The sequence below is a fragment of the Mytilus galloprovincialis genome, chromosome 4 (genome assembly GCF_965363235.1).
Source record: "Mytilus galloprovincialis chromosome 4, xbMytGall1.hap1.1, whole genome shotgun sequence".
NCBI classification, from domain to species: Eukaryota; Metazoa; Mollusca; class Bivalvia; order Mytilida; family Mytilidae; genus Mytilus; species Mytilus galloprovincialis.
Genome location: NC_134841.1, coordinates 100528129 through 100543009, shown reverse-complemented (window position 1 = coordinate 100543009; position 14881 = coordinate 100528129). Strand labels below are relative to the sequence as shown.

At 33.6% G+C, this 14881-nt stretch overlaps 1 protein-coding gene across 1 annotated transcript in view; it reads right to left on the bottom strand.

Annotated features, from left to right (window-relative positions):
• Positions 1 to 14881, bottom strand: part of LOC143073610 (adhesion G protein-coupled receptor A3-like) — an 82815-nt gene that overhangs the window by 56093 nt on the left and 11841 nt on the right. Inside the window, exons 3-4 of the mRNA XM_076249280.1 lie at positions 5039 to 5110; positions 1188 to 1259 (exon numbers count right to left, since the gene is read on the bottom strand). Coding sequence (XP_076105395.1) covers positions 1188 to 1259; positions 5039 to 5110 — 144 coding nt within the window. The remainder of the gene's footprint in view (positions 1 to 1187; positions 1260 to 5038; positions 5111 to 14881) is intronic.

The window sequence follows — 14881 nt, the reverse complement described above, 5'->3', positions numbered from 1 at the left end:
ACTTCAACTTCATTAAAAACTACCTCAACCAAAAACTTTAACCTGAAGCAGGACAGAAGGATGAACCAACAAATGGACGAACAGACAAAAGGACGCACAGACCAGAAAACATAATGCCCCTCTATTCTTAGATGGGGCATAAAAATTCCCAAACTAACAAACAAATTGACAAAGCTATATCAATGAAATACACACTTGATAAAAATACCTGCTCTAAAAGTGGCTCTAAAAGTTACTCCTTATTCAAATTTTGCCAACTTGATTTGTGCATATTAACAAAGACATGAAAAGCAATGGAAACTATACTTCTGTGTAAATAAATTAAATGGCTGTGTCCTGGTTTGTTATGCTGGTGCATTGGAAAAGAAATTTAACCAGCAATACAAAATATTCAAAATATAAAGTCTTCCACATAGCTATTTAGCCAGAAAAAGAACAATTTGACATCAAAAGACTTAACCTCCTTGTTATAGACTAGTACATAAAGTATACACATAGGTTAAACATTCTTTTGAGAAGTGACTCTCCCTGTAATCTATCTGCATGTAGTTGACAGGTATAAGTCATCATTATAATTCATTATGTCTTCTTGTGTGTTCTTACACATTGATCAATATAAAAACAAAGGCAAACATTTCTATCATTCTTTTTATTATTATTCCAAACTTTTATTATAATTTTACTTCAAGTTCTGCAACACCTAGCTATTGTTGATGACTGTATATAAATGTTGCCCATAAAAGGCTATCTTTTGGTTATTATTGTTAGGTTACTGTCTCATTAAAATATATCGAACTTCTTCCTTTATTTATGATAATATAGCTAAGATTGCCATGATATAATTACAATAAATGGACTTGTTTTATTGTCATTGCAGGGCTTTTATAGCTATGTGGTATGGGTTTTGTTCATTGTTGCCAAACATGGTACCATATTTCCAGATGATAAATATATATAGTTCATCTATATAACAGCCCAACAATGTTAGACCTGTGAATTTGCTTAAGCAAACTTTTTTTTGTTCTTCCCTGACCGGGATACTGAGTATATGTGTTTGTTGCACTGTGCCTGACGAACTAGACCACTCAACCAACTAGGGTATTTATATATATATATATATTTTAACAGAAATTTCACATTTTAAGTCATTGTTAAAACCTTGAGGTCAAATAGAACTGTGAACTTACAATTTCTGTAATTTTGGTAAGCCTGTAAATATAGAACTGTTGATACTTCCAATCTTGTTGTTAGACATGTCCCTGAAAATACATTGTACAATATATATATATATAATACAAACATGCTTGCTCATCTTATCTAATCAAAATGGTTTGAATAAAAGTTGTACGATTTTGTTGGTTGAAGCTTTATATCAAATTTCTTGAACATATGATTTCCCTTTGAAAGAAAATGCAATAACATTTGATAGGATGGACAGACTGACAGACAAATTGACAAACAGACATAGGCAAACCAGTAAACCTTCCTACTTTGGATTGTCAGTATGAACAAGAGGCTCTCAAGAGCCTGAATCGCTCACCTGGTAAACAATGCCTTATTGAACATATTGAACCATGCCAGGCAAACATGTACAGCTAACAATTCTTCAATATTACAAATATATATGACTTACTGTTTATAAATAAAGAAAATGAGACCAAAACACAAACACTTAAAACTTAGCAATGGACTGTGAAAATGAGGTCAAGTTCAAATAAAACCTGCGTAACCGACATATAGATCATAAAATATTTTCATACACCAAATATAGTTGACCTAATGCATAAAGTATTAAAAAAATAGACCAAAACTAAAAAAGTTAACTTTGACCACTGAATTATGAAAATGAGGTCAAGGTTAGATTACACCTGTCAGCTAGACATGTACACCTTACAATCATTCTATACACCAATTTTAGTAGACCTATTGCATATAGTATAAGAAAAACAGACCAAAACACAAAAACTTACCCCTATGTTCTACATGTATTTAAAGTAAGGGCGGCCATGTTTTTTGACGGATCAAAAATCGAAGCACACATTTTGTGCAGGATAATCTAAGGAACTATCATGCTAAGTTTCATCCAAATCCATTCAGTAGTTTCAGAGGAGAAGATTTTTTAAAGTTAGCAAATATGATGAACAAATTGTGAAAAATTGTCATTAAAGGACATTTACCCCTTAAGGGGTCAATTGACAATTTTGGTCATATTAACCTATTTGTAGATCTTACTTTGCTGATCATTTTTGCTGTTTACAGTTTATCTTTATCTATAATGATATTCAAGATAATGACCAAAAACTGCAAAATTTCCTTAAAATTACCAATTAAGTGGCAGCAACCCAACAATGGTTTGTTTGATTCGTCTGAAAATTTCAGGGCTGATAGATCTTGACCAAATGAACATTTTTACCCCATGTCAGATTTGCTCTAAATGCTTCCGTTTTTGAGATATAAGCCAAAAACTGCATTTGACCCCTATGTTCTATTTTAAGTAACGGCGGCCATGTTTTTTGACGGATCAAAAATCGAAGCACACACTTTGTGCAGGATAATCTAAGGAACAATCATTTTAAGTTTCATTCAAATCCATTCAGTAGTTTCAGAGGAGAAGATGTTTGAAAAATTGTTAACGACGACAGACGACGACGACGACGGACGCCAAGTGATGAGAAAAGCTCACATGGCCTTTTAGGCCAGGTGAGCTAAAAAGGGGGTGAGGGTAATAATCATTTGTCTGCAATTGTAATGTTTTATCTAACTTATTTCTAAATTTGATAAAATTCAAAGTATTCTATATCATGTTTATCATAACTCTAAAACACTTATTTTTTATGTTATGATGAATTATGCCAAAATCTTTCCAAGCACCTGTATGTTCTTGACAAACAATATTTTTTTATAAAGTCTTATCCCTCCTAGGGCCTCTTCAATGTTGCTATTTAAACTCTTCTGGTTGCTTTTGTACAAATACTTTTTATATCAATAGGAACAATTGTTTAAAAGGAACCCAGTATGATGAATTCACTCAAAAAATCAATTAGGACGTTATCAAACAATCGACTCATTAACGCTGGCGTGACATTAGCGAGCCATTTGAATTCCCTCTGTTTACAATTAGAACTGCACAACAAATATATCCCCAGCATTGAACCAATAACATAGGGATTTTATTAAAGAGATGAGAATTGATCAGAAGTTTTTTCAGAGTACTTCATTTTTCATTAATTCATAATTGCTAACATAACCATCAGTCTGCTACTTCATCTTATCTTCTAATGAACACAGAAAATATTCTCAGGGAAGAATTAAATATAGAGATACTTCATGTTTTATATATACAAATGATATATTCTAACAGCTATAAAATGTTCACATCTAGCATAATGGATATATTTGCTACTAAAATCAAAAAATAACATTTTCAGATTTTTTTAAAATAACAAATGAGTGATAAGAGGAGTTTTGAGATATAAGAATTTTAGATAATGAGATTCAATAGTATTGATATTGTGGTTGTAGTTTGTCTTACTTTTAAAGAAACAGTTGTGAAAATATGTAAATTACCAAAATATAGTAACTGTACCTTTAAAAAGACTGAAACTCATCATAATTTTTTTTATAAATATTCAAGTAATCTACATTTTGTTGTTGTACCATATCCTTAAGTTTTGCTTATAAAATCTCATAATGTGACAATATACCCCAAAAACTGAGTAAATTTTAATAATCATGACTATTTCACTGTAAAAAGATCAAAAGCAAATATTTGTAATAAAAAAAGTAAATATTTGTAATGAGGTTATTTCAAAAAATGGTTAAGGTTAAAACCATTGACATTTATCTTTGCCATCCTTTTTTGCTTCTATGTTTTTGTGAGAATAAATAACTTCACTGACAATTGAACTATGACAGTTGTTCTCACAACTGGGAATAAATTACAAACAAATTGGACCTATTAGAGTAAATTATCAGCAGATTTAAATTGGCCAAATCACACCTAATAATACTTTTATTCAAGTGTGAAGTTAAAATGTTTCTGGAGCTTTTCCAAAGGACCTTCTTTAAAAGTAGTTTTAACAGTAGTTAATTAAATGTTCATTATGATTGTGGTATGACAAAGCACACAGGAGCCTCGCTATTAAAACTTTAACCCAACAGTTCATTTTAAATCTTTCACTAACAAGGTTGTCTCTTAAAAGTGAATAAAGATGGCACAGATTACTTTGTACGCGATTTAATTTTTCTTTAAGGGAATTTGTCATTGTAATAAAAGTTAATCAGATTGACGGGACACCACACGAAGACGAGCTATTCATTTCTCCTTGCTCCTCGGTGAAATCATCTCATAAGATTTAATATGTTACCTATGGTATATAACTAGTAGTATTTTTACCTATGGTATTAACTTATTTATCGACCTACTTTTTTCCATCTATTTATGACAAACTCAGTATTATTACCATGATTACAGGTCTAAGAAATTAATTTTTTTATTCATCTTCTTTTTTTCCCCCCTTATAATTTTTTACAAACTTATAACAGAATATAGCCAATGAAAGGAGATATTTTAAAATATTACTCTGTATAATAAATCTTTCAGATTTGATTTTTTTATTTATCAGTAATGTTGATCAATTCATCATGATGAATGTTTACATATTTGATGTTTGAGGGATCAATTAAATATCCTTTAAAACACAAGGTTTTTACAAAAATTACTGTTTATAGCTACAGTCCTGGACGATAATTTCATCTTGTTAGCCTCTTTGGGCTCTGACCTCAACAACTCACCTCAAGTAGTCACTTAACTATGAAAATGAGGTCAAGGACAATGGTCCTAATGACAGATGGAAACTTCATATTGCAAGGCATCTATATACACAGAAAGAAGCATAAAGGGTTTTTACTTTTTGAAATATCAAGCTTTCAAGTGTTAGATAACGCCACTGTCGAATCACTACCCCTATGTATCAATGTCTGTGACAGAAAAAAACATATATGACGTTAATAATGGTAGATTTTCAATGATACTTACAGTTTTTCCAGATTCTGGAGCCCTTCAAATACATTGGGTTCTATTAGTGTTATTTGGTTGTTACTTAAATTTCTGAAATCAGAAAAAAATATCAATATTTGAAATGACTGTACATATGGGAATGACCAAACATGGTATATACATCATATAGCAAATCGTTAAAACTTTATTCATACTAGAACACACCTGTGATATCGCGGGTCTGTGACTGAATTAAAGTATATAACTATGCGTAAGCCTTATTTTAGTATTGGTATTGTCATTGGTTAAAGTCATGCCGATTATAAGATACACAGTTTTCTCTGCTTTCAAATCTTTCTGTTTGAACCCATCGATCTGGAACTCATCAATTATTGGTAATATTAATTATTTGGAAAACAAAAGGTCCTGGAATGGAGTATTTTTTTAATCAACAGCATTGTTCTATATTACATGTAGTTATAAATAAAGTTGAATTCTTTGATTCGCTGTTTAATGTCATGCCCGCTAACAAATTGAAAACTGTACCTTTAAGTCCAGATTTTTAGTATTCGTATTGTTATCCTAGAAAGTCTTACTGATTAAAATAATACAATAGGGAAAAATTTGACAAGGATTGAATTTAGTAGTGTCAACCCTGTGATTATGACCCGTGCACGTGTATATAGCAAAATCCTAAATACACTGTTTGGTGTGCCTGTCAGATGCGGAACATACAGATAAGGTAATAGGTAACAGGTGAATATACTATTGGTATCAGTATCAGATTCGACCTGGAACTTGTTAATTATTGCCAATATTAATTATGTGAAAAACGAAAGGGTCTGGAGTGGTGTAATTTTTAATCTACACCATTGTCCTATATTAGCTATATATAAAGTTGAATTCTTTGATTTGTCGTTTTTACTCCATGACGGCTGACAAATTGGACCCCATTATTTTAGTATTACAGATGATATGTACTACGTGACTTTGGGCCTTTAGATTAAATTACTTCCCTTTATAGCTGTTGATTGAAAATATAAATTATATCAATTTTGTAGATAATCCAGTCTTTTTCTGTCTTGGATCTGATGTTGGGATATATTCAAATGTTGTGTAATTTTACAGAAAATGATTTAAATTTGACTAAATACAAAATGGGAAGGATAACATCATGTTTTAAAACTAGTTGTCCAAAACTTAATTTAGCATACAAGATAAAAGTTAGTTAACCTGAAAATTCAACCTGCAAAATGTTTCCCTGCATGGGGGCAAATCATGAACATTCTCTTTTTTTATTCATGTTTATATTTTGAGTTTTTTTCATTTTTAACAGAAACAGGTGATTAAACTGTAGATTTATAGTTAATTGTACATAACTTTGATGAAGTGGTATAAATTTTACACCCAATACCCACACAATCTCTTATAATGCATTTCAATTTCACATTCTGAAGACTTTCTGAGCATTAAATATTCCAAATGCTTTTGAGATATTGATTTGAAGATGTATTTCCTTAGATTGACAAATGCATCTTGTTTGATTTAATTTCAAACAATTATATAATCCTGTTCAATACTCTAATCATTACATCCTAGAACAGGGCTTCAGTTGTTTGTGTAATTAGGCCAATTATAAACAATTCTTGGTTTACAGTGTGTGGGGTACCATATCCATGAGACAACAACCCACCAACCCTAAGCATTACATCCTAGAACAGGGCTTCAGTTGTTTGTATAATTAGGCCAATTATAAACAATTCTTGGTTTACAGTGTGTGGGGTACCATATCCATGAGACGACAACCCACCAACCCTAATCATTACATCCTAGAACAGGGCTTCAGTTGTTTGTGTAATTAGGCCAATTATAAACAATTCTTGGTTTACAGTGTGTGGGGTACCATATCCATGAGACAACAACCCACCAACCCTAATCATTACATCCTAGAACAGGGCTTCAGTTGTTTGTGTAATTAGGCCAATTATAAACAATACTTGGTTTACAGTGTGTGGGGTACCATATCCATGAGACAACAACCCACCAATCCTAATCATTACATCCTAGAACAGGGCTTCAGTTGTTTGTGTAATTAGGCCAATTATAAACAATTCTTGGTTTACAGTATGTGGGGTACCATATCCATGAGACAACAACCCACCAACCCTAATCATTACATCCTAGAACAGGGCTTCAGTTGTTTGTGTAATTAGGCCAATTATAAACAATACTTGGTTTACAGTGTGTGGGGTACCATATCCATGAGACAACAACCCACCAATCCTAATCATTACATCCTAGAACAGGGCTTCAGTTGTTTGTATAATTAGGCCAATTATAAACAATTCTTGGTTTACAGTGTGTGGGGTACCATATCCATGAGACGACAACCCACCAACCCTAATCATTACATCCTAGAACAGGGCTTCAGTTGTTTGTGTAATTAGGCCAATTATAAACAATTCTTGGTTTACAGTGTGTGGGGTACCATATCCATGAGACAACAACCCACCAACCCTAATCATTACATCCTAGAACAGGGCTTCAGTTGTTTGTGTAATTAGGCCAATTATAAACAATACTTGGTTTACAGTGTGTGGGGTACCATATCCATGAGACAACAACCCACCAATCCTAATCATTACATCCTAGAACAGGGCTTCAGTTGTTTGTGTAATTAGGCCAATTATAAACAATTCTTGGTTTACAGTATGTGGGGTACCATATCCATGAGACAACAACCCACCAACCCTAATCATTACATCCTAGAACAGGGCTTCAGTTGTTTGTGTAATTAGGCCAATTATAAACAATTCTTGGTTTGCAGTGTGTGGGGTACCATATCCATGAGACGACAACCCACCAACCCTAATCATTACATCCTAGAACAGGGCTTCAGTTGTTTGGGTAATTAGGCCAATTATAAACAATTCTTGGTTTACAGTGTGTGGGGTACCATATCCATGAGACGACAACCCACCAACCCTAATTATTACATCCTAGAACAGGGCTTCAGTTGTTTGGGTAATTAGGCCAATTATAAACTATTCTTGGTTTGCAGTGTGTGGGGTACCATATCCATGAGACGACAACCCACCAACCCTAATTATTACATCCTAGAACAGGGCTTCAGTTGTTTGTGTAATTAGGCCAATTATAAACAATTCTTGGTTTACAGTGTGTGGGGTACCATATCCATGAGACAACAACCCACCAACCCTAATTATTACATCCTAGAACAGGGCTTCAGTTGTTTGTGTAATTAGGCCAATTATAAACTATTCTTGGTTTACAGTGTGTGGGGTACCATATCCATGAGACAACAACCCACCAATAACAGACACTACAAGGAGTCCACATACAGTTCTCAACAAAAGACAGGTGTCTACAATATGTCAAGCTTTTGAAACATCTTGAGACAACAACCCAACAACCCACCAATAACTGAAACACTTCACAGAGTCCACATACAGTTCCCAACAAAAGACAATATGTCAAGGTCTAACTCATCTGAAGCCTTAAATAGGGACAAGACAGGTCGCAGCCATCAGATTCAGATCCAAATTTGAAATACAATACATAATGATCAACTTTGTGAGAAAAATGGGAATATTTGATTTCTTGCTGCATATAAAATATATTCTTAATTTTTTACTAAGGGAAGGGGGCAAACTTTATGAACTTATTACTCTTATGAAAATACAAAATTTGTAATTCTAACCCTTTTTTGAACACCCATGATGCACCTACAACTTCCATCTTACTATTTCTGTAGTTTAAGCAATGCTCTGTATGTACATGATGTATGTGTACATGATTTTTGTGCTATTTCACATTTTGAGTACACATGTACACTTTTGAGATATTTCAGGTCAAACTCACATCGAAATTTTTTTTTTTATTTATAATTTAAAGTAAACACAATGGATTATTTCTTTATGGCCTAAAATGCCAAAGAACTAGAAAACATTTTTCAATAAAGTTCTTTCCCAAGCTGAATAACAATTTAATAATTGATAGGTCATCTTCTGGTATAATACACTCAGTAAAAAGAAATCTGACTGAGGCATCTTGGTTAAATCATTGAATCTAAGCACCCTTGTGACCCTCAGCCTATTAAACTTGTCAAGAGAATCAATATCTAAAACCTATTTATTGATTATACAGATAAATGTATTCAATTTGCATCACAAAACAAAAACTTTTTTCTGCCAAAGCTAATAACCTGAATTCATTACAGAATACAAAAGCAGATTTATTTAAATGTACAATGGATATTTTAAATCACTTTTTAATCATTTTCTGCTATGATCAGCTTAATCACACTTATAATTCTTTATTTAACAATAATTTAAATTTTATATAAATTCCGTTAGTAAGTGATTTTGACTCATCATCTGTTGTTTTATCAGTGGGAACCATCATATTGCAGAACACTTCAAATAAATCTAATTCTTCCTATAGCTTGACTTGTTATTTATTAACCCTGTTAACAATAGAGCTAAGCCTTTCCACAGTGATACATGCTATTATTCTAGACAGCCGCCCTTCAACTCTGATAGCTCTGATAATGCCAAACATTAACTGACTGCAGATTTCAGAATACAGCTCAAAGCCTCTATTAGTCTACTGGCTTCCCTTCAACCTGTCTTTCACAAAGCCTGCTAATACTTTGCTATTCACTTCATAATAGAATTAGACATACTCAGATCTCAAAAAGATACATGTAGCTAGTGACTTCACATAAATCTTATGCTAATGCTCAACCTTCATCCTATCAGCCTTTATCAAGCCTGACGGAATGTATCTATTGTCTTGATTTTAAAGATCAGCCTACAGCAGATATTGACTTAACAATATCCCCCCTTTTTCACACAACCCACCAGTTTATGGCCATAGGTACTAACTTAATAATATTTAGCTCAGCTGTTAACCCAGCCGTCACCATCTTCCTACTTTCCCCATTATAAATCTCTATAGAACCTCAGCTGTTAACCCAACCGTCACCATCTTCCTACTTTCCCCATTATAAAACTCTATAGAACCTCAGCTGTTAACCCAACCGTCACCATCTTCCTACTTTCCCCATTATAAAACTCTATAGAACCTCAGCTGTTAACCCAACCGTCACCATCTTCCTACTTTCCCCATTATAAAACTCTATAGAACCTCAGCTGTTAACCCAACCGTCACCATCTTCCTACTTTCCCCATTATAAATCTCTATAGAACCTCAGCTGTTAACCCAACCGTCACCATCTTCCTACTTTCCCCATTATAAATCTCTATAGAACCTCAGCTGTTAACCCAACCGTCACCATCTTCCTACTTTCCCCATTATAAATCTCTATAGAACCTCAGCTGTTAACCCAACCGTCACCATCTTCCTACTTTCCCCATTATAAAACTCTATAGAACCTCAGCTGTTAACCCAACCGTCACCTTCTTCCTACTTTCCCCATTATAAATCTCTATAGAACCTCAGCTGTTAACCCAACCGTCACCATCTTCCTACTTTCCCCATTATAAATCTCTATAGAACCTCAGCTGTTAACCCAACCGTCACCATCTTCCTACTTTCCCCATTATAAATCTCTATAGAACCTCAGCTGTTAACCCAACCGTCACCATCTTCCTACTTTCCCCATTATAAATCTCTATAGAACCTCAGCTGTTAACCCAACCGTCACCATCTTCCTACTTTCCCCATTATAAATCTCTATAGAACCTCAGCTGTTAACCCAACCGTCACCATCTTCCTACTTTTCCCATTATAAAACTCTATAGAACCTCAGCTGTTAACCCAACCGTCACCATCTTCCTACTTTCCCCATTATAAATCTCTATAGAACCTCAGCTGTTAACCCAACCGTCACCATCTTCCTACTTTCCCCATTATAAATCTCTATAGAACCTCAGCTGTTAACCCAACCGTCGCCATCTTCCTACTTTCCCCATTATAAATCTCTATAGAACCTCAGCTGTTAACCCAACCGTCACCATCTTCCTACTTTCCCCATTATAAATCTCTATAGAACCTCAGCTGTTAACCCAACCGTCACCATCTTCCTACTTTCCCCATTATAAATCTCTATAGAACCTCAGCTGTTAACCCAACCGTCACCATCTTCCTACTTTCCCCATTATAAATCTCTATAGAACCTCAGCTGTTAACCCAACCGTCACCATCTTCCTACTTTCCCCATTATAAATCTCTATAGAACCTCAGCTGTTAACCCAACCGTCACCATCTTCCTACTTTTCCCATTATAAAACTCTATAGAACCCCATCATTTAAGGAATCAACATACTGTCAATAATAAAATAATAATAATAATAAAAATCTCCAAATAATTTCTGAATTTACAGTAATATATTTGTCTACTACTTAATAATTTCAAGATTTAAGCAGATAGCCATTTGTTTTCAGTAAGAACCATGGTGTAGCAAAATATCACACAAGACTAATATGGGGCCAGGTGCAATCAAAAGCACTTATTAGGGATCTAGAAGGATTATAATTCATGTATATCTAGCTACTTAATGCCAACTTTTTACAATCTAAATTGGATTTCACATTTAAATAACACCTGTCATACTAAATATAGTCAATTTATTACTTTAAGTCTGCAATAACTTCAATAAGAGTTTTTTTCTTCAAATGAATTGTACAATTTTCATTCATAATCTGCCCTATAACCAATATAAACCTGTTGGGACAACTAGTGAAGGTGTAATTGGATGATCTTTATTGTAAACTTGAATATGCATACCAACAGAACATTGAAAAGAGGAAGAAAGAAAGTAGTTATATTAAAGTAGCTGTTCCTTAATTGACTGTGCCAAAGCTGTGCAAATCAAATTTGTGTAATTACGTGTAGGATCCCACATCAATGTGCATACCATGCCATTGCGCATTCTGAATACAGAGAAGGATTTAGAGGGTTTTCCAGCCAGCCCCCTTCCCCTCTTTTGAGGTAAAAAAAATAATAATTTAGGGAATCACTGAAGCCTACAACCTCTTAGGCAGTTAGTTGGTCACCCTTATGAAAATCTCTAGATCCGCCACTGGAATCCAAAGTGTATACAAAGTAAATTTGCTTTAGGGATTTTACAACTGTGCAATGGATATTTCAACATCCCATACAACATGTATGTACATGTATAGCTGCACAGTGGGGATGCCCTTCTCATTCTATTATTACATAATTCATATATTTGAATCCCTATAAAGTCAGGTCAAACAGTTACAATGTGCACCAGTACCTATGCATTGAACTTGTTCTGAAGAGCTAGTCACATGTATGATTGTCTTTACATAACAATCATTCAATAAAAGATGAAAGAGTGAGGTAAATATTTACACCTGTCCTGCATATAAATATCTGTCTTGTTAGAGACCATAAAACAGACAAACTAATGATATCCTGTTTGTGAGGAGGTATGGTATATATCCTGTTTGTGAGGAGGTATGGTATATAACTTGTTTGTGAGGACAATGGAGGAGGTATGGTATATAACTTGTTTGTGAGGAGGTATGGTATATAACTTGTTTGTGAGGAGGTACGGTATATAACCTGTTTGTGAGGAGGTATGGTATATAACTTGTTTGTGAGGAGGTACGGTATATAACCTGTTATTAACCTGTTTGTGAGGAGGTACGGCATATAACCTGTTTGTGAGGAGGTATGGTATATAACCTGTTTGTGAGGAGGTACAGTATATAACCTTTTTGTGAGGAGGTACGGCATGGTATGGTATATTAGCCGTTTGTGAGGAGGTACGGCATGGTACGGTATATAACCTGTTTGTGAGGATGGCATATAACTTGTTTGTGAGGAGGTACGGCATATAACCTGTTTGTGAGGAGGTACAGCATATAACCTGTTTATGAGGAGGTACGGCATATAACCTGTTTGTGAGGAGGTACGGTATATAACTTATTTGTGAGGAGATATGGTATATAACTTGTTTGTGAGGAAGTACAGCATATAACCTGTTTGTGAGGAGGTACCATATATAACTTAGTTTGTGAGGAGGTATGGTGTATAACTTGTTTGTGAGGAGGTATGGTATATAACAGACTCAATGAAGATGTATCATTTGATCTGTTCAGTTTTACTGTGAAGTACCTCTTGGCATATAAAGACTTTAATTGGTGTGAACATAGGGAGTGTAGTTTTTTTATAGGATACCTAAAACTGTAGAGTGCAAGCAGGATAATGGAAGGTTAAAAGATTATGGATTTACACACAAACTATTTCATATTCATGTTTAGCAGCTGGACAATTCCAATCTAAGATTTATTTTGTTTTTTTAATTTTTATATTCATGTAGGCTCTAATATAAGTGTATATATGTTTTCCACTTTGGAAACTTTTAAGACCAAGAACTACAGTAGAAAGGAGGCAAATACTTTCTTTTATAGAATAACACCTGCACCCACAACTTTCTTTCTGTAAATTAAACCATCCACACAATAAAGATCCTCGTAACATGTGGTTTAGTGCACCCTATATCATATATATATGTACTTGTCCCTCCCCAAACTAAGTAAACATTCTCATAGCATTCTGTTTTTCATCAGTATATACACCTGAATTCAAACTATTGACAAATATTTATAAGATATATCGCATGCTAATTAGTCCACTGCTTCAGGAAACACAGATCCTATCTCTCCCATATAAAACACAATCAGATTGTATTTACTGGCTATACCACACACATAAACTATTTTCATAATTTTATCTGCTAAAGATCTTTTAACTTTACACTGAAATGCAATCCTCTTTGCATAAACACCTAGGATTTCATTCTACTTGTGAAAACAAACAAAAAGATGTTTGAATAGAACCCAAATATTTCAAGCTTTTTTCTAATTAGTGGCAGAATAAATGATTTAAGCAGTCAAGAAACCTACATATATTTGATCAAAATAAGTAATTGTATGGAACACAGATGCCCCGGATCAAAATCATGATAGGAAAGAATAGGGTTAAATAGAAGTGTATTCTTACTTAAAAGATAAAAATAAGTTTGAAATAAAAGGAAATTTTAATAAATTAATTCAAGATATAAGAGCAGTGCTTTGTATACATCAAATGCAGAATGATATATTTACCGTTAATGACCCTTATATTAAAGATTTCTATTTATCATATTTCATAGGAAGAAATACACGTACCGGTAGTTACTTTGTCTGCTTCGTATCAATTTTGATATATGTAAATTATTTTGTAACATGGATCTTATATTTTTAATTTGATCATACATGTACTAGATGTTCCCATTGAATGTTTACTTCAACAGACCTGTATATATATTTTATATTATATGCAGAACAGCATATACATAGTACATGTAGTCTAAAGATAAAGGTCTCTGAATCCAAATACCATATTTCTATTTTAAGATAGTTATTTGACAGCTTATAATGTAGCCAAGTTTTATTTAAAGCCTCACACATACATGTACTTTTGTAAGAAGAATTGTCTGAATCATATAACAATGTAATGTCTATCATTGTATATGAGATTTAAACCAGTACTATATCCTGGTCAACTACAGACAGCAAAGTTATTATTGCTCTGAAATCCAGGAACTGCCATTTTGGTTTTGTGGTACCACATGTCTCACATGTGTCTTATTATGGCTTGTCCCCATAAAAAATTGGGATTCAGAAATAGGAGTAAAGACTAGTTCAAACTCTAAGAAAAAGTAAGGAAACATCAATTCCTGTGAATTGCTACCATGCATATGAAATCAAAAATATGACTAAAAAGTTGACAGGAAGTAAAAAATGGTACAGTCTTCATATCACATAACAAGCTATTGCTATAATGTTTGATGGTACATGTATATTCTGGACATTCAGTATCCT